The sequence below is a fragment of the Esox lucius genome, chromosome 11 (genome assembly GCF_011004845.1).
Source record: "Esox lucius isolate fEsoLuc1 chromosome 11, fEsoLuc1.pri, whole genome shotgun sequence".
Lineage (NCBI taxonomy): Eukaryota > Metazoa > Chordata > Actinopteri > Esociformes > Esocidae > Esox > Esox lucius.
In genome coordinates this window covers 14,979,313-14,999,912 of record NC_047579.1, presented here as the reverse complement: position 1 = coordinate 14,999,912, position 20,600 = coordinate 14,979,313, and the positions used below count along the sequence as shown (strand labels likewise).

The window sequence follows — 20,600 nt, the reverse complement described above, 5'->3', positions numbered from 1 at the left end:
AATTATGCCAACTGACATGTCATTCAACACATTGCTTATCACCTTTTTCAGTTGGGAGTAAGGCTGGTTCAGGGGGATGGGGACAGGGTTGCTTATCCTGTAGCTGCATCTGTTGGGCCTGCAGCCCAGGCAGAGGCAGGGACAACTGATTTAGTGTCAATAGTTTGCTATAAGTTTGCCTGCATTGATTAAATGTTGGCTAAAAGAGGAATGAAATGTAATCGCTCAGAAGTTATTAAGTAACTAACGTTAGGCATGCAAAAGTTGCCTTTTTCACTGTGGACTAAGCTAACAGGTTAATTTCCACCACTCACGGACTGCACCCACCTAATTTTCGAAAAAGTATGTAAAATACTGTTGCCCTTTTTTTCTCTCTTTATCTTTTCTTTTCGTTTTTGGAAACAATATTTTTCTTTAGTAAGCGGAGACATCCCTGATGCTCCACCGGCACTCCTCACTTGCAATTCACTAGAAGTGGGTGGATCGATCCCAAAATATCTTTTTGAAGATCGATTCTAACGTCAATAAAATCGCCTCCACGCGCAACCTGACTACCGGCACCAACTTCCAATCCAACGCATAGGCCTGCATTTATTGCATGCATGAATGCCATGGCTGATCGAAACAGGAGCATCGTGTGAAATATATACAGGTGCTGGTCATAAAATGTGAATATCATCAAAAAGTTTATTTATTTCAGTAATTCCATTCAGAAAGTGAAACTTGTATATTATATTAATTCATTTCAGACAGACTGGTATATTTCAAATGTTTATTTATTTTCATTGTGATGATTATAACTGACAACTAATGAAAATCCCAAATTCAGTATAACGGAAATTTGATTATTACTTAAGACCAATGCAAAAAAATAATTTTTAGAAATGTTGGTTGACTGTGGAAACTTTACACTGGACTTTTGTGCCTCTCCTCTCTTCCTCCAGACTCTAGGACCTTGATTTCCAAAGGAAATGCAACATTTACTTTCATCAGAGAACATAACTCAGCAGGAGTCCAGTCCTTTGTGTATTTAGTCCAGGCGAGACGCTTCTGACGCTGTGTCTTGTTTAAGAGTGGCTTGACACAAGGAATGCGACAGCTGAAACCCATGTCTTGCATACGTCTGTGCGTGGTGGTTCTTGAAGCACTGACTCCTGCTGCAGTCCCACCTCTTTGTGAATTCTCCCCCACATTTGTGAATGGGTTTTGTTTCACAATCCTCTCCAGGGTGCGGTTATCCCTATTGCTTGTACACTTTTTTCTACCACATCTTTTCCTTCCCTTCGCCTCTCTATTAATGTGCTTGGACACAGAGCTCTGTGAACAGCCAGCCTCTTTAGCTATGACATTTTTTGTCCTGCCCTCTTTGTGCAAGGTGTCAATGGTCGTCTTTTGGACAGCTGTCAAGTCAGCAGTCTTCCCCATGATTGTGTTGTCTACAGAACTAGACTGAGAGACCATTTAAAGGCCTTTGCAGGTGTTTTGGGTTAATTAGCTGATTAGAGTGTGGCACCAGGTTGTCTTCAAAATTGAACATTTTCACAATATTCAAATTTTTCTGAGATACTGAATTTGGGCTTTTCATAAGTTGTCAGTAATACTTGAAATATATCAGTCCTGTGGTGGAATGAATGTATACATTATATATTCCAATGGAATTACTGAAATAAATCAAATTTTTGATGATATTCTAATTTTAATGACCAGCAACCTGAAGACTATATTCAGATATTCAAAATAGGAGAATTCTGACATTCAAATAGAAAATCCATTTGAAATATTCTAAATTACCAACCTAGTCTCAGGGGAATACGCAGGCTATTTACATATATCTTTGACAGCCAAATCATAAGACATATTTGGTTAGGTAAAGTAATGTTAGAGTAATAATCCACCCAAACAAACAGTAGCTGTGTTGCCTTAATTTGGATGTCTGAAGGACATAGGATCCCATTAGGGATCAGGACAATGGGTTGTTTTCTTCACTTTGACCCCTCTGCTTAGATCCAGAGAGCTTGAAGAACCTGACAACTGCACTACTTCTTTTGGGAGTTGTAGCCTTGACGACAAGCTCAGAACACAGGTGGTAGTGTTGCTCTGACATGCTAATGCTAATCCTAACAAATGCTAACTGCGCTCATTAGCCTGTCCAGTTATTGAAGTGACTGGAAACGTCACACAACCTTCAGGTGCCTCTGTGCTCAGTGTTTTGCCTTCAAGGATGTAAATGCTAGCCTCCCTGTGGACCAGGATCTCAGTTCACCTTGAAAAATAGAAGCCCCTGAAATTACAGTTTAAGAGGAATATCACTCAAGACAGGGAGGACAAAACATTACTAGTCTTTAAATGGTTATCACTGGTTATGACTACATGGTTTTTATATTGCATTGCAGGGCAGTTTGAATTATCAGGGTGTTATGTAATTGATGGGAAATAGCAATTCAGAAACTATGGTGGTGTTGGTAAAATATATTTATTATTTCAAAGAAATAAGACGAATGGTTCATATTATATTCTTCAGTCAATTACATCAGCTTCATTTTCAACTTTGTCAAATGGAACATGTAAAGCAAAATAGTTGGATCTGTTAATGAATATATAATTTACAGACATTGGCATTGAGTGATTTTTTTTGTATAGGGTTGAATAAAACTCAACCATAGGTAGGAATTGTGAACCTGAAAAGCAAGACTTTGGTCGGGATTCAATCAAAGGCGTGTTCAATAACAGACAGTTAAAGGCAACATTCCCAATATTGCAGAGATTACATTAATGTAAATGTTGCTTGTTGGCTCAAGGGGAAACTACTTTAGAATTTCATGAGCACTGATGCTTGACTGTATTGAATCCCGGCCTTTGAATTTCTATAAGAACAATATTACGTATCACTAACATTTCCTGATAAATGCACACTGGTCAAACAGCCGTGCTTTTTATCTTTACAAGACTAAAGAGGTCTGTGATCATATGTAGAATTATAGTGTATAATGGTCAGCTCGTCATCCCTGAATAGTTGCTTCATATGATTTCACAAACCTCACTGCTAGTAAAGAATGGTATACAAAAATGAAAATGTGACCATCCCAAAGAAGCTACGGTAAATTTGCTAAATCACACAACTAATGTATAGCTCCGACAATGAAAACAGTGCAAAGCCTCCTTAACAGCCCGACCCCTTAAGAGGAGCCCGGAATCCAGAACATACATCAAAATCATTACATTAACAAAAGATTTGCTATAATGTTCCGACATACATTAACTCAAATTAAACGTCTGATTTGATTGTTTGATAGCAGGAGGCCCAGAGACTATCTAGGTGATATTGCTCAGCTGTAATGTGACATTGCTTTAGTAAAACTGACATAATGAGGAGTCATTACTGTATTGATCCCCTGGCTTGAAAGACTTGAGGGCTCTTCCCAAATGGCAACCTATTGCTGATCAAAAGTAGTGCACTATTTAGAGAATACTGGTCAAACATGGAGCACTATGTAGGGTATAGGGTGTGAAGATGTGACCTGAATCAGTTGGATCAGGTCGGGTCCTATGCTGTCTATCGATCTGATGGATAAAGTGTTATTTCAGGCCTTTGTGGAATACATTATTTAATGTTGAATCACAGCGGTGGGCTTTAATGCTGAATTGTATACTGTTGTACCCTTGAGTGAATGTCAGGAGCACAAATATGCATGGACGATCCTTTATGGGCTCTACAAGATTAAAACTGTTTGGGTTAAATGGTTGTTCTATGAAGTTTAGTGTTTCTTCTGTAGTGTTTCCCCTGTAGGGCACATTTCAAAAAGCCTGAAAGAATCCGTCAGGAATATTTTCTCATTGGAGTAAGATTAAGTAGAAATGATAATGGAGTTGGGTCAAGTTTTAAACAATTGCCTGATAGTTGCAGGTAAGATTTGGGGAGATATTGTTGGCAGATAGGAGGTACATAAAAACAGACTAAAGAAGCCGTATGCAGTAAATTGTATGAAATGTTGAAAAGAAACAACGGCTCCAACCAAACCCTGATTGCTGAGTACTCCTACCTGTAACAGAATAGAGCTTTTTTTTACCTTGTCATTTTTCAAGGACATTTTAAAATATAAAAAAATGAAAATAACTGGAACGTAAAGATATGTGGTGGATGACAAACAAACATAGACAGGCAGCTTAGTGGCTTAATATCGTAATAGAAATAAATTAGCATAAAATACACTTTTGTAATTTTTTCAACAACTCCCGTATATAAACATTGAATGACAACAGGAACGTGAGCGAATCAAATGAGACCTTGTCCCCTACAGTAAAACACTGGCGCTAGTGCACTACTTTTGTCCTGGCTGACGCATCACTACATTTATTTATTATACCGTACCGCTCGTACACTACTTTTGAGTGTAGTGTCCTACCAATCAGGTTATTGGGTGCCATTTTGGTCAGTGTCTCTGTCAGTGTCTCTGTCTAGAATGTCTTTATCAACTGAACTCCGTCAGTCCCATCCAAAGTCATGCCCAGTCATCTGGTAGAACCTCCTGTTAAACGGTTTATAAAACTCCCTTAGCCTCTGCACCACTTCGGGGTCAATATTCGGATGCGTCCTTCCTTTGGTTTTCCCAAGGCAGTGAGGTTTACTGTTCCCCTCTGGTCTCTTGAGGCAGGGGAACCCCTTGGCCGGGTTAAAATGAAAGTGTTTGTCAGTCACCACCCTCCGGAGACCTAGGAAGTCCTGAACGCGAGCCATCTCCCCCGCCGGGTCCGAGATCAGCCTCTCCCCGCTGACGAAGAGGAGCTGGTCCATGGGGAAGTACTGAAGCCAGCGCTCCAGGTGTTTGGCGTACATGCCAATCTGCACAGCACTCCACGCTGTATCGATGAGACCCATAGTGCTGTTTTTGAAGACCAGGCTCTCGAAGGAGGGGATGTCTGGTTTCTTGGAGCGGGTCTGGGTGTAGTCAGAGATGGCCCTGGTGACAGGGTCTCGAACGACAACGACGAGGCTGGTGTCCGGGGACATGGTATGAATGCGGGCGGGCACGTCTTTGGTGACATAATAGCTGGGGGTCTTCTCCATAGTAATCTGTCCCTCCAGGGTCACAGGCATCAAGTCTCTGAGAGGACAAGAGAAGAGAGATGGATAGGTTTGTTTTTATACCCACACAGAGAAAAGTCAGGACTGAAGAAATGAAAGAGCAGTGCTCAGATGGAGGTTTGTATTGGTTGAATCTAAAACCCAGATTATGTAGCTTATGTCAATAAAACAAACTTAACTTTAGTTGTTCTTACTTGACAAGTGATTCTTAAGTAAACTCTAAACAAATCTGCAAAGTGCCGTTTGAGCACTGAACTCTTTACTCATTGACTGGAAGTACACAGGTCTTCACTGGACTGTATATAAAACCATGTATGGCAAGAGTTTTGCCAGTCTTCCTATTCCACCATCTGACAATCTAATTGAAGAGGTGTAACTTCACAGCCATGGCATGCGCAGAATCCCATTATATTAATCCCGTAGTCACTCTCTGTCTTATGGAGGGATCGTTAGCTTAACATAGCCCAGACAGACAGTCTCTAGGCCTATAGGAAGTGTCCATAGCTTACACCAGACCAGACCAGCCCATGCTTAATTAATCCCCAGGCAGACAGAGGCCCTAGGTCCATAGTAACTTGTCACTCATAGTCAAGACTGCCAAAACATAAGTAGCTGCAATGTTGATGTTTGACCTAGGCCTCAAGGTGGGTGTGTGTGTGTGTGTGTGTGTGAACATGCGCGTGGCTAAGTGGTGTTTGTCCAGTCCCAAGATGACACTGCTTACTGACCTAATGTGACTCTTTTAGATAATAAATTAGCCAGTTAACTGCAGCCCCAGACAGGGGTAATGGCTAGGGCTCTGGCTAATGGCTAAAGTGGGCCACCAGGGATTTAAGCTAAGCCAAAATACAGAGGCATTAGTGTTGGCTAGTTTCTATTACTTGTAATGAGTTACAGGATATAGGATGGAAGGAGCAAGATGTCAGAGCATGAAAGGTCATTAGGTTATAGACTACTGCCTTGACTGACTGGCTGACTAGCTGGTTGACTAGCTGGCTGACTGACTGACTGGCTGACTGACTGGCTGACTAGCTGGTTGACTGACTGGCTGACTAGCTGGTTGACTAACTGGCTGACTGACTGCAGGTGTATAATCTGCATGTGTGATGCAGACTGGTGCGTTGGGTGAACACTTCAGTTTGAACACTTCATTACTCCAATACCAACACTCAGGGGACTGCCATTTCCTTCTGACGCAATCACATAAACCCGGTAATGGTGTCTCTCGATACGTGTCACAGCAGTGCCGCACTCCTGCTCCATCTGTCTCTTCCCAGGAGCCAAACTATTATTCTGTTAGGTGTGACAGAGACAGAACAACACCAACCACTGCAGCTAGCTATCGGCAACGCCCGAACCACTGCTGAGAATATTGTCTGTATCTCCAGGATGCACATGCAGAATGCCACAAGCTTTCTCAAGGCCCTGAGGGAGTCGAAGAGAAACTAACTACAAAACAAACTTTCCACTTAGTAGCTGACAAAAAAAAAAACCTGTGAGAAAGGTGGATGAATAATGCATAGAGAGGGAGTGAGAAAGAGAGAGAGAGAGAGAGAGAGGGGGAAGACAGGCCAGCACAGATAGTGCGGGAGGACTTGAGAGGAGAAAAATAAAAGGGAGAGAGAGACAGAGAGAGAGAGAGAGAGCGCAACATCTAAAAAAGCAGGAACGAAGACGAGATGCCCTTGGGAGTTTTCACAATTTGTTCTGTGTTAATAAACAAGGTTGCCTGAAAGAAATAGGTTTCAAAGCATCTCCCTCTATCAGTCAACCCTGAAAACAGACTTGAATCAAAAGCTTTCGAGAGAGCTGAAAGAGAAACAGGGAGAGGGATAGAGTCAAACAGACAGATATAAAGAAAGGGATAAAGAGAGAGACAGGCAGATAAGCAGAGTGAAATAGAAAGACAGACAGTGAGAAAAGAAACGATCCTAAAAAACAGACTTGAATCATTACAAGTGCCAGGAGCTGCAGGAAGCTTCATTCTACCTAACCGTAAAACGAATAAACATCCAAACCAACTGTCCTTCAACCGTCCCTTAGATCACTGAGGGAAACAGCAGGGACGGACAGATAACAGATCCACAGTGAAGAAGAGGGGGTGACGATAAGAGATGCAAGTAAACAACAGGCAAGAGGAGATTATAGGGAGGACTAGAGGAAGGGGTTTAGGAGAGCGACCTCTGGGCCGATACTGCATCGACGTGACATCAACTCCTCTGCATAGCTCCGGCGGCTCCGCGGCCAATAGCAATTTAAAACACTGTCCTCCACTGTCCTGCTGCAGAAGAACCAGTTAACTCCCAGCCTATTTTAATCCTCAGGGGGACTGTCTGTCTGCGTCACGTGTGACTGGGCCGTGTTGTGTCTGCCAGGCAGGTGTGTCCATTAGGCCCGTCTCGTTTTAGAGAGGGCCCGTTTGAAGAGTGGCTCTGTGTTTACGTCGGCTCCTCTCAGGGAGCGCGTTCAAAGCCCGGGAATTTACGACGGCGACTGATTGTGTCCGCCTGGCCGGCGGACCGTCTGACTGGTTACCTGGCTGCTCCTGCCTTGCACTTGGATAAGGATTATCTCTCTGGGGAGTTCAGAGACACAGGGATGGGACTGTTTATTGCATGCGGTGTATAGTTGTAAACTTCATGTCCTTTTCTATCAAAATAACTTTTTTAAAAGAGCAATCCCAGCATCATCCCAGTAATCTTAGGTGAGCACAGGTTTGCACTTATAGGTTAAATGATTACTATTCTTTAAACAGCCTCTACAATCTTCGGGATAACTTTAGGCACTGTTAGCTAAACATCTGTGGAAATAATCAAGCCCCTTTCACTGCTGTTGATTTTAAGCTAGGGTTGGGAATAGTTAACTGAAGTTTCTAGTGGCTGTTCCAATAACAACCGAACCATGCATTAACATTTCTACTGGCGCACCCTGTCTTTCTAATAATGGACCGATTGAAACCTGGGACACCAGTTCAGTGTAATGAACTACCAGGTAAGAGCAAAATGCAGAAGTGTTTCTGCACTCCAGGACCAAAACAGCCCAGATCTAGCATCATATTATGAAATAGCAAACAGCTCAGTCATGATCTTGCGCTGGAACAGCCAGAAGGCCCCTTAATGGGAACTTGAACTTATCACCCACAACGACATCCAGTGTGATGATCCTCTCCTGTCTTGAAGCTTACAGGATGAAGGCCTTCTGCTGTGGGAACGACTCCCCTCCTCCTCTTACCAAGGCTCAATCCCAAATGGTGTCATATTCACTACATAGTGCACTGCATTTGACCAGTGCCAATAGGGCTCTGTTCAACTTTAGAGCATTATGAAGGGAATAGGATGTCATTTGGTACGGCCAGGGCGAGTTGCTGGTGTGCAGAAACTTTGCGTAATCTCCCCACGTTTCTTTGAGACAACTTCCAGACACAAATCAAAGAGAACAGCTTCCTAGGAGAACGACAGGGCCGTCAGGCAGCAGTGTGAAAGCACCTCACTCTGATGTTTAATACCTGTACAGCATTCCAGTCAACACAGATAATGTAGGGAAAGCTTTATTTCCCATCCTCTCCTTTGTGGGTGTTAGCCACTATCAGTATGTAGAGGGACTCAAGGCCACCTGGTTAGCTATTGGAGGAAAGCCAGGTGCAGTTCTGGAGAGGAGCGGAGAGGAGAGACGTACGCCTCCCTCGGCATTCCTCCACAAAACTGTCAATGTCAGCTGTGCATTAACACATAGCCATTATCAGCTACACTGACACATTTGCTGTAAATAGAAGCAACACCTCGCCAGGCTCTCAAAGAAGAATGCATGTTCCACAAAATGTGCTGAAACATTCAGGAAAACTAACCGTGGTAATGTTCAACACTAACGGTGGTAACGTTCAACACTAACGGCGGTAACACTAACCGTGGTAATGTTCTACACTAACCGTGGTAACGTTCAACACTTTTCCGTGGTAACGTTCAACACTAACGGTGGTAACATTCTACACTAACCGTGGTAACGTTCAACACTAACGGTGGTAACATCCTACACTAACCGTGGTAACGTTCAACACTAACGGTGGTAACATTCTACACTAACCGTGGTAACGTTCAACACTAACCGTGGTAACATTGTGAATGGGTGTACGTGGAGGGGTCTAAGTGGATTTGATCAGTAAGAACAAATAGACTTCAAAGTCAAGAGACAAAACAAAAAGACGGCTATGAGTGATATCAGGATTACAAAGCCACACTGACTGGATGTCATACTGCACCACTCTAGAGGACAGGAAAGCTGGAAACAAAGAGAGAGTGAAAACCTACAGGGAGGAAAAGAGAGGGAGACAATTTAGAAGGAAATGGGGGGGATGAAAAAACAGTATATTCTTTCAAGAGACACTTACTCAAAGAAGACAACAAAAGGAAGGTAACTTAAGGGGGACAGAGACAGAGAACATTTTTATGCACTTCTAAGTGGTAAACTAAATACTGTGGTCTGACAAATTACATCCAATAAAAACCATACACTTATAATTGGTTCTCATTTGACTTACCCAGATGCCTTCCTAACAGCAATCACATGCAATTGTTGATTGCTGAGAAGTATTATGTTGGAAATGCCATTGTATTTCAATTCTAAGTTCTAAATGTAAGAGTGGGCCCTTAATGCCCTTATTTTCTTCCTGACTATCAATATGCAGAGGAAAAATCAAAGGAAAGCTTTCCCTCCTAATAAACCATCTTATGCCCACGTGTACAACAAACCTCTAAGGCTTTGCCTAGTCAGCAAAGAAACAAGTGGACTCAACTACCACTAGCGTAAACCATCTTCTCACTATGAGGATGAGGTATCCTGTTCCCTAAATACTGTAGCACTCCACTTTTAACCAGGGCACACTACATAGGATCTAGGATGTCCTTTTGAGACTTTTTCAATTGACTAGAGAATACTCAGCCTTAGTGTTTGAAATATCAATCCATCCATTAATATAGCCATGCCTCCATCCAGGCTTTAGGATTACAGAACCCAGATGGAGAACCCATGCATTCTGAGGGACTGACGGCCAAGACTTGCCGTTAGCTATGCATGGGTTCAAGCTGTGTTCGCTCAAAAAGCACTTTTCCGCATTCTGGGGGCCATTTGCATACAAAGTGAAGTGAAGACAAAAGACGTTTTACGCTAATTGTCCTGAGCTATTCTTACCAGGGTTAATCCAAACTGTAGGGGTTCCACTGCTCCTCTTTCAGGCGTCTCTGTACTACAACGGCCGCTGGAACTTCTAAAGACTCACTTTCAATTGACAGCCCCCTCCCACTCTATCAATCACACTACCTCCATAACACAACCCTGAGTACCAATCCTCTACAGTCACTACGTCCTTAACTCAAGGCTGAGTACCAATCCTCTACAGTCACTACGTCCTTAACCCAAGGCTGAGTACCAATCCTCTACAGTCACTATGTCCTTAACCCAAGGCAGAGTTCCAAACCCCTACAGTCACTTCCTCTACAGTCAATAACCCTATATCCCAAGGCTGAACACCAATCCTCTAGATGCTACCTCCATAACCCATGGCTGAGTACCAATCCTCTACAGTCATTACCTCCATAACCTAAGGCTTCTAACATCCTCTAAAATCACACTGTCATTCCACACACAGTAAGAATCCTCAGCACACAACTGTCCACAATGGTAAAAAATACAAAGCCAGTCCAATACTTTGAAATCCACGTAATAAAGTGGGCAGTACTCATTAGGGGAAAGTTTATGTTTGGGGCACAGCATTAGTTCCAAATTCAGCTCCACACCATGCTCTTTTAGGGGTCAGAGGATCTATTTTGCCTGAAGTGTCAATGAGCAAGGACAATCAATCATTGTTTCACAAAAGAAACTTTTGGAAACTGACCAAACAAAATGTAAACACTATCACATTTTGACAAAAACATTTGCCAGTGTCACCTGCTCCTTTTTTTTTTTTTTATCAGCATGTGGTGACCCAGCTACCCTGCATAAGGACCCAGCTACCCTGCATAAGGACCCAGCTACCCTGCATAAGGACACAGCTACCCTGCATAAGGACCCAGCTAACCTGCATAAGGACACAGCTACCCTGCATAAGGACCCAGCTACCCTGCATAAGGACCCAGCTACCCTGCATAAGTCATGAAGCATAACAGGGAAATAAAACAGTGACTTATTGCGAAAAAGAGGGGAGAGGTTGGAATAGGAAAAGCTTCCCACGGCTTTTGGGAGTTCCCACCCTCCCTCCCTCCTTTCCTTCCTCTGTTGTGAGTAAGTGTGTAGCCTCCAATTGTCCGCCAGCTTCTGTCTTTCTGCCCTGTGTGAAAGCACGTCTATTTTTTGTAAAAGCGTGGCCAACCGGCTATATTTGTGGCTGGAGTCCCCGCTGTGACGGACCCCTCCCATAGATAACATTACTAGAACAGGCATCCCCATTCAAGTCATCGGTCCGGGACAGCTGGGCCGGCGGCCATAGCGAGTGTCCTAGTGGTTCTATGCCGTTGGCCGATCCCCTCTGTGTGGTTCCAGCCTGCAGGGGAGGGTGACTGCAGCCTCCCCACCGCGGCCACTACATCACGCCTCTGTGTTGGACCAACAACGGAGGGATGTGGGCACTGGGACTCAATGCCTCAGCGGGGGACTAGGGGGCCCGGACCGGCCCACCCAGCCAAGACGCACTCCCCTTCCTATCCTCTCCTGACTGACGTCTTTTGGTGAGAAGCAGTCAACCCAAGCATACATTTCCCTGCCTGTCTCTGTCGCCCTCACGTCTTCCCTTCAGAACAACAACCCCTCATTGTAAAGGATCTGGCGTTATTTTTTTCTTTTATTTTTTTACGTAAACATTTGTAGGTTTAGCTTAACCACAACACCAGCCATATAGCATCTCTGAGGGTTCAAGTCATTGTTCAGATGCGAGAACCTTCATTTTTTATCCTTTTCCCTCCTGTCCTGGGCCCCCAGTGGGAATCAAAACCACCGTGGCGTTTTAAGCACCATGCTCGACCAACTCAGCTGCCTAGATGTACAATAGTCTGACACTGACAACGGTTCTCCGTCACTGTGAGCTCGCTAAAAGGCAGAGGTGAGGTTGATTATGTCTGAAGGTTTTGTCAGTCACGAGTCCTGACACAGACTGATCATTAAAGGTTCATTGTAGTAGTCTGTCCAGTGACCTCAGACAACCTGTGGAGATGGTTGGACAGGAGGATGGGGTTTGAATGGTCTGACTGGGCCTACTGAAGCTGAGGTGTTTTAATTGACCCCCAACATTGTGTGGTTTAGCTGGTAGATCATGTCTATTACTGTGCGATGGTTGTGGGTTTGATTCCCATTTGGGACCAATACAGTATAAAACAAATTTGCAGTATAAAACTTTTGCAACTACAAGAGCATCAGTGAAATGAATATAATGTAATCTAACGACCACTCCAGGGAATCAGCTAAAAGATGTGTTAACTAAAGGGTGTAGATACATGGTTTCTCAACAAACATACACACACGCCCTGGAAAATGGTGCGTATGTTTAGGTGACAGATCAATTCAGAACGAACAATCAACAAGTCAACCACCATCAAAACACACAAAACAAATATTTGTTTGCCATTCAAACAAATACATTCTTTTAAGTCATGATCTACTGTATGCCAACAGCCTCCAGCTTCTGTATAATTATCAAAAGATGTGTTTGGATGATTGAGTAATGAAATTCAATAGTTAGGGAGACTATAAGATACTTAAAGGAAGAAACTGTCAGTTTCTTATTAAATTTGGTCTCTTATCTCAGTCAGTGAAGATGTACAAAAGATCCCCTCTGCCCCTTCATAGAGTGGTGGTCATCCACAACACCAGTGTCCCCTTAAACCTGACCGGACATTCTTGGAGGAGCTTAACCGACAAGTCCTTTGAACATCGCCCCACTCACTTCCTCCATTGTGGAGTTATGAAGACAGCTTTATGAAGACAGCTTTGAACTACCAGTGGTAAGAAGCTTTTGGCATTGACTGCTAATCTCTACGGCTCAAGTCAATTTAGACAGATCCTCAAAAGAACCATAAAATATATATTGTTATTAATTTCCCTCACCTGCTTAAAAAAACAAAAATCTAAACTACAAAAAAAAGATGACTAATTTAAATGTAAATGTTTAATCTGAAGCTAAATATTAGTTAACAAGGTTTACAATAGCAGTTGTGTTTATGACAACAGCTGTGGTGGATTTGGAGTATACAATAGGCCTAGCAAACACCTGAATGTCATGTTGCGTTATAACCAATTTACCTGAAGTATGTTCACATAATGCAGAGCTAACGGTAACCTGTAAGGTATGCTACTTTGGGGGCCTTTATAGGGTTCCGTTTGGGGAGCTGGCACTGGGGAAGCTGTGTTATCACACAGGCAGTTACAGATGGAGACATAACACTTGTAACTCAGTGCACACGCAACTGAGTTTACCATGCTTTGGGCTGTTAAGAGATTATGTCATGTATCAGTCTAGTGGCTCCAGGCAGCAAGCTATGTGATGTTTGTTCTCAGGTCTTGAAAGAAAATTTTATGGAAACACTAAAATGACGGTCTGTATTATAGAAGGAATTGTTTAACTGAAAAGAAACTTGAATAATTTGGTCCGGACACTCTAAGGAATTGTTAAAATGAATAAAAATACTGTTGGGGACCGATCTCTAGAAGCCAATGTACATCTGAATAGAAGGTCTAAAAAAAAGTCAAAAAAATAATTTGGATCAGATCAGAAATTGGTCAGAGGAGTTTTAAGGACACAGGGCCCAACATTCCGGGAACTTACAGCAAAGGTCAGGCCAACCTGAGGTGATCGATAGTGTTGTTGGGTCAACAAACCCCGCTGTCTTGCAAAATCACTGCCAATGCCAATGGAATGTTTGCACTGGGCTTAGTTGAGTTAAAAAGGCCTTGAAATGTTTCAACTGTGCTCAGAATGCCCACTCAGGTTCAAAAAGAAAATAGGCTATAATCTCCTATAGCAATCACGCCTCACGTTAACCACACGTTAGTTGACTTCTCCAAGGTGTATGGGCTGATTAAATAAGGATTGTTTTATTATGCCAAAGTCATAGACAAGTCAGTTGTTTCAGCGTGATTACTAATTCTTCAGTACATACTCTAAGAAAAGACTTAGCCTTTTGTATCAGTTTTTTTAACGCTTTATCAGGACAATGAAAATGTGTTTCATTTTCTATTGAAAAGTAACAGGAGGCATGAATTCATAATAACATCACAATAGTACATTTCTGCCCATCAATCTATATTAAGCTACCAACCAAATCCATAATAAATGGGCTAAATAGGATTATGCTAATTTCCTAGTTTCTATATATATATATATATATATATATATATATATATATATAGCTTTGTATTGGAGTCTGTTAAGTTTATTATTATTATTATTTTTCTTTATTCTTTGATAAGATTACTTGATTTTAAGATGTTCATGACTGATTGAAAGTACAAGTGAACATGTCTGCTTGTGAGTGTCTTTTTGTGTGTGTTTGTGAGGGTGTGCGTGTTTTATACATAGGCTATATATCTATTTGTCTTTTCACATTTACAAACTTCATATTAAACTGAGTCTAAAAAAGAAATTACATCCACCCATCCATCCATCTTCTTCCGCTTATCCGGGGCCGGATTTTACATCCTATAGGTTAACTTTAGGCATGTACAACTTGTTTTAGTTTTTGTAAGTGAATCATTTCTTGTCTCCACAATAGTAGAGATCCATAAGATGTTTGTTTGTGTGTGTGCGTGTGTTTATGTGTGTATGTGTGAATGTCCAACGCACTATCACAACAGGACGTTGGTGGGTGTTTAATCCATATGAATTAATCTGGATTCTTCCATTTAGCACAATGGCCATATGCCCATCTTGTCTTACTGCAATTCCCGGTAGGAGGTGTTTTTAAAAGAAGCTGTCTGAATGAATCCTTGCAGTAGCCTAAAGCAATAGCGGACATTTAAATGTAGTATTATGTAGGTAGATATTATTCCCTGCTGTTGCATTGCAACCTTGAGGTTTTGTTTGATGTTCTCTGTGACTTTCCAAACAAAACAGTATTTTCCCGAAACACAAGCCATTTCAGGTCAGTGAATTTTCATTCTAAACGCCCACCTTGCCAAATCCGTTTAACAAATCCATTTAAAACTGATTGGGCGAAAACCACTAGAAAAAAGGGTATATAATGAAAGTCTTATCTTGGCGGATAACAAAAAAGAATTATTTCGTTGGATAATTACAAGTTTTCCTATTATTATTTTTTTTGTATCGATCTTTCATTTTTTGTCTTACCTGTACCACGCCAGTCCCTTGTCATAGTTCCGATCGAAGAAGTGGGGCTCGGCTCCAACAGCTCTGATATCAGGATGCACTCGGAGGAACTCCAACAACGCCCGCGTGCCTCCTTTCTTCACTCCAATGATAATCGCCTGCGGTAACTTCTTACTCTCCGCCGGCCCCGACTCATTCAACAGATTTGACATGACATTGTCATCGAAAGTCCTCTGCTCGTTCTGTATCTCATCCCAGTCTTCTCCTCTGCTGTCCAAATCGTTCTCATTGTTCAATAAATCCCTGGATGATACCCCGAATAACGGATCTAAAAAATCTTCTTGCGTGTCAGAGTCAACATTTACTTGGTTCTGGAACCGGGTTTGAGTTTTGTTGGGCTCCACTTGAGCATGTTGAGAATGTTTACTGTTGGCTGAACTGACCATTATACTTGGCATGGTTGAACAGTATCCGACGCAGCAGTATATCATGTACATCCACAGGGAAAGCATGATGCAGAAAACGAACAATTTATTCTTCGAGGTGGATGATGAGACAACATGTAGGTTCTGATATATTGGGCTATATTCCATAGGACCGTCGGGAGAGAGTCATAATCCAAAGACGCATATTGGCAAAAGTTATACGATCCTCTTCCACTCTAAAGACGAAACCGTCATAAATCCATAACTTCCCTATTCACTGTCTATAACAGACTTACTGATAAATAGCCTAGTGTTAAATACATCGTTCAAAATCTGTTCATATTTAATTTAAAATGAAAAGAAAAGATACTCGCATCAGGTGTGTCCGCGCGAAGTGCTTCATGAAAGTGAGCGAGAGCGCACTATGGATAGACGAATAGTAGGATTCATCTGATTCATACCCGTTAGTCTTTGGAGCGTATGACTGACAATTGAGTCGACCAATCCTATCAGACTAGAGATAATTGCCTATTAACCTAACAGGCGATTACCTTTTATCTGTTGCTTTTATTTCCAATGTAGCCTATCAGCTCCTGTAAGGCGAGCCACTACTACGCGAGTGTGTGTCTCGTAATAACAACTTAAAAAACGAATGATTTTGCAACCTTCAATGGTTTTATACACGTAGACAACTCTCAAACAGTATAATTATTAAACAGTATAAACTCAAATCGGGCTGGTATCCTCTCCGTCTTGTTTCAGTGCTGTTGCAAATATGTTTACAGGGTTTAAAACACAGTTGTTTACACTTTGAACATATGAACGTCATGGCATGATCAGCTATAGGCTACATCTGTTTACTGCCACGAGAATTAGCATCAGAATATATACGATTCAAACAATACGGAGGACTTTTCTGCGTGACCAGACAAGAGACAATCGTTTTGCACAACGAGCAGCATGAGCACAACTATCTGAATGGATAAGGCTCGACGTAGGGCAGATGTCCCGCATCTTCTAACGGTGGGGGGTAATGGTGCATTTTTTGTTCGGAGTTTGGACTTGCATTCTTCCACTGTGCCGTAGTGTTTGGCGTCCGGTGTCGCAGGTTATAACCTGTAGCCTAATGGATATATGGTGACTTAAGCCTACTGTCACCTTTCAGTCGAGGTGCGTTTATATGTGTGACAAGTATAGCCCTTCTAAGTGTTGGGCATGCATGTGTTTGGGTGGGTATTTATTTACTATAGTTGCTGGTACAAAACGTCCTCTACAATTTAAAATAGGGTTAAGTCGTGACTTGGATTAAGGTAAAATGTATTTGTCCAATTTGTGTTTAAGTAATTCAGTGAGTTGATTCATATTTATACTCAATACCTTGACACCCATGGGAATCAAACCTACAACACTGGTTTTCTAAGTAATGTGCTCTACCAACTGAAATACATGATAAAGTCATCACATACACCGATCAGCCATAACATTATGACCACCTGCCTCATATTTACACCGATCAGCCATAACATTATGACCACCTGCCTCATCACATACACCGATCAGCCGTAACATTATGACCACCTGCCTCATCTTTACACAGATCAGCCGTAACATTATGACCACCTGCCTCATATTTACACCGATCAGCCGTAACATTATGACCACCTGCCTCATATTTACACCGATCAGCCGTAACATTATGACCACCTGCCTCATCTTTACACCGATCAGCCGTAACATTATGACCACCTGCCTCATCTTTACACCGATCAGCCGTAACATTATGACCACCTGCCTCATATTTACACCGATCAGCCGTAACATTATGACCACCTGCCTCATATTTACACCGATCAGCCATAGCATTATGACCACCTGCCTCATATTTACACCGATCAGCCATAACATTATGACCACCTGCCTCATATTTACACCGATCAGCCGTAACATTATGACCACCTGCCTCATCTTTACACCGATCAGCCGTAACATTATGACCACCTGCCTCATCTTTACACCGATCAGCCGTAACATTATGACCACCTGCCTCATCTTTACACCGATCAGCCGTAACATTATGACAATCTGCCTTATATTTACACCGATCAGCCGTAACATTATGACCACCTGCCTCATATTTACACCGATCAGCCGTAACATTATGACCACCTGCCTCATCTTTACACCGATCAGCCGTAACATTATGACCACCTGCCTCATCTTTACACCGATCAGCCGTAACATTATGACCACCTGCCTCATCTTTACACCGATCAGCCGTAACATTATGACCACCTGCCTCATCTTTACACCGATCAGCCATAGCATTATGACCACCTGCCTCATATTTACACCGATCAGCCATAACAGTATGACCACCTGCCTCATATTTACACCGATCAGCCGTAACATTATGACCACCTGCCTCATATTTACACCGATCAGCCGTAACATTATGACCACCTGCCTCATATTTACACCGATCAGCCGTAACATTATGACCACCTGCCTCATATTTACACCGATCAGCCATGGCATTATGACCACCTGCCTCATATTGTGTCGGTCCCCCTTTTGCCACCAAAAAAGCCCTGACCCGTCAAGGCATGGACTCCACTAGACCTCGGAAGGTGTGCTGTGGTATTTGGCACCAAGACGTTAGCAGCAGGTCTTGTAAGTTACGGGGTGGGGCCTCCATGGATCGGACCTGTTTGTCCAGTACATCCCACAGATGATCAGCTGGATTGAGATCTGGGGAACTTGGAGGCCAAGTCAACACCTTGAATCTACCTCCACCGGCTTGCCTTCTTCCCATAGTGCATCCTGGTGCCATGTGTTCTGCAGGTAAGCGATGCACACACACCCAGCCATCCACGCAATGTAAAAAGAAACCTGATTCATCAGACCAGGCCACCTTCTTGCTCCATGGTCCAGTTCTGATGCTAACCTGCCCATTGTAGGCACTTTCGGCAGTGGACTGGTGTCAGTATGGGCACCCTGACTGGTCTGCGGATACACAGCCCCATACACAACAAACTGTGATACACTGTGTGTTCTGACACCTTTCTATCAGAACCAGCATGAACTTTTTCAGCAATTTGAGCTAAAGTAGCTCGTCTGTTGGATCAGACCACACGGGCCTGTCTAAAGACTTGTTGCTGCCACTGTCCAAAGTCCTGCTGGCTGTGTTGACCACCCCTCCAGCCTCCCCCATTTCATAGTTAGGATGTTTTTAATATTATTTTACAATGTGGAAAATGTTTAAACTAAAAAAAAGAACTTGAATGAGTAGGTGTGTCAAATGCTTGACTGGTACTGTATGTTTCAGGTTTGGTCCTCACAACAATTGTGCTACTAACGTGTGTTTATAAAAGTGTGTTTGTGTGTGTGTGAGTGTTTGCGTGTGTGTGTGTCTGTTCTGTGTGTGTTTTTATGGCTGTGTATGTGTGTCTGGTCTGTATGTGTGTGTGGGGGGGGGTCTGTGTGTGTGTGTGTGTCCATATGTTTCTGCATGTGGGGTTCAGTGGGATTATATAAGGACAGAGCTCCCATGTCAGTCAGTCAGAGTCTCAGCAGAACCACCACTCTGTAATCCCCTTATCACACACACACACACACACACACACGCACAAACACACCCATTGACACACACACAAATGAATAGAGTGTGTGTGCATGTGTTTGTACGCGGTTCCCCTGTGTTAATTGAGTGCAAACAGCCGGGCAGAGTACCACAGGAAAACTGAATTTCTCTACATCACCACCGAAAATGTTTGATAATGGCCAGTAGTTGGAAATGGAGTTGAAATGGGTTGGAATTCTTAAATGAACACAGGCAACATTTATTCACCCAGCTGCATCTCAAAGAGTACATAAAGTTTTCATTTGTTTTGGCACTTTCAAAAGACTTTGCACTGGTCAGACGGGGGGGGGGGGGGGGGGGGGTTGTTTTTTCTAGCAAAAATAGCCAAAAATAAGATTAGCCCCCTCCTGATTTTTAACTGCCCCCTCAGTCACTTCGTCCTGCCGCCGGGCCTGGCATGCACTACATTAAAATAGTTTATCACCGCAAATAAAATGTTTATGTTCTCTAAATGTGAGGAAGGGTACACTTAGAAAGGTATTACCTGCTGTTGTTCATCCCATTCATTTTCTTATATTCCATTAAGTTTAAAATGATTAGATTAGTTGTAGAACTAGGTCTTTTTTATCTGGATCAAGTCAAGTTGCCCGCAGAATATGGAGCCTAAATATTTCAGTTTCCTTTATGTCTTTTAGGTTAACCCAAAAGGGATTTGGTAACACCAGCAACATTTCCCAGAAAGCTTTGCTACAAGAAGTTTGTTTTAATATCCTCTGGTCTCAAATTGATTACATTGTTTTATCTTAAAAAGTCATTCATTATCTTTATTTTCCTAACCTAATCCAACTTTTAAGTGGTTAGATTTATTGCACCCATTACAGAGCTTGTTTTAATTGATGTAGTTTACCTGATTTTGTTCCTTAAGCAATTCTTTGCTCATTCAGTCATTTTGAGTGTGTGTTGCAGGTGATAAAATGTTGCATTAGTTGGCTACTCTCAGTTGGAAATACAGTATTTTTTGGTGCCTTTCAGGACCCGCTCCCTGATCATTTGGGGGTTTCTAGAGCAGTCAGCCACTTACAGTTAAAACCCAACAAGCATGCTTGCTGTGAGTCCCCATGCATTTACATGCACTAAACAGCATGAATTAATTTATCACACATTAGATGTAAGCGTCTCATTTATGTTAGTACAACAACCATGTCT

The 20,600-nt window shown here is 42.5% G+C and overlaps 1 protein-coding gene across 1 annotated transcript; it reads right to left on the bottom strand.

The window, feature by feature from the left end:
• Window positions 1–2,462: 2,462 nt before the first annotated feature.
• Window positions 2,463–17,324, bottom strand: hs3st3b1a (heparan sulfate (glucosamine) 3-O-sulfotransferase 3B1a). Its single transcript, XM_010903489.5, has 2 exons — window positions 15,411–17,324; window positions 2,463–5,102 (listed from the first exon to the last, which is right to left on the bottom strand). Exons 1-2 carry the CDS (start codon window positions 15,980–15,982, stop codon window positions 4,484–4,486), a joined length of 1,191 nt encoding a protein of 396 aa, XP_010901791.1. The 5' UTR covers window positions 15,983–17,324; the 3' UTR covers window positions 2,463–4,483.
• Window positions 17,325–20,600: the final 3,276 nt, after the last annotated feature.

Coding starts and splice junctions, on each gene's coding strand:
- hs3st3b1a (XM_010903489.5), bottom strand. CDS start 15,982: ATGGAATATAGCCCAATATATCAGAACCTACATGTTGTCTCATCATCC. Junction 5,103..15,410: donor AAGGGACTGGCGTGGTACAG/GTAAGACAAAAA, acceptor TTGTCCTCTCAG/AGACTTGATGCCTGTGACCC.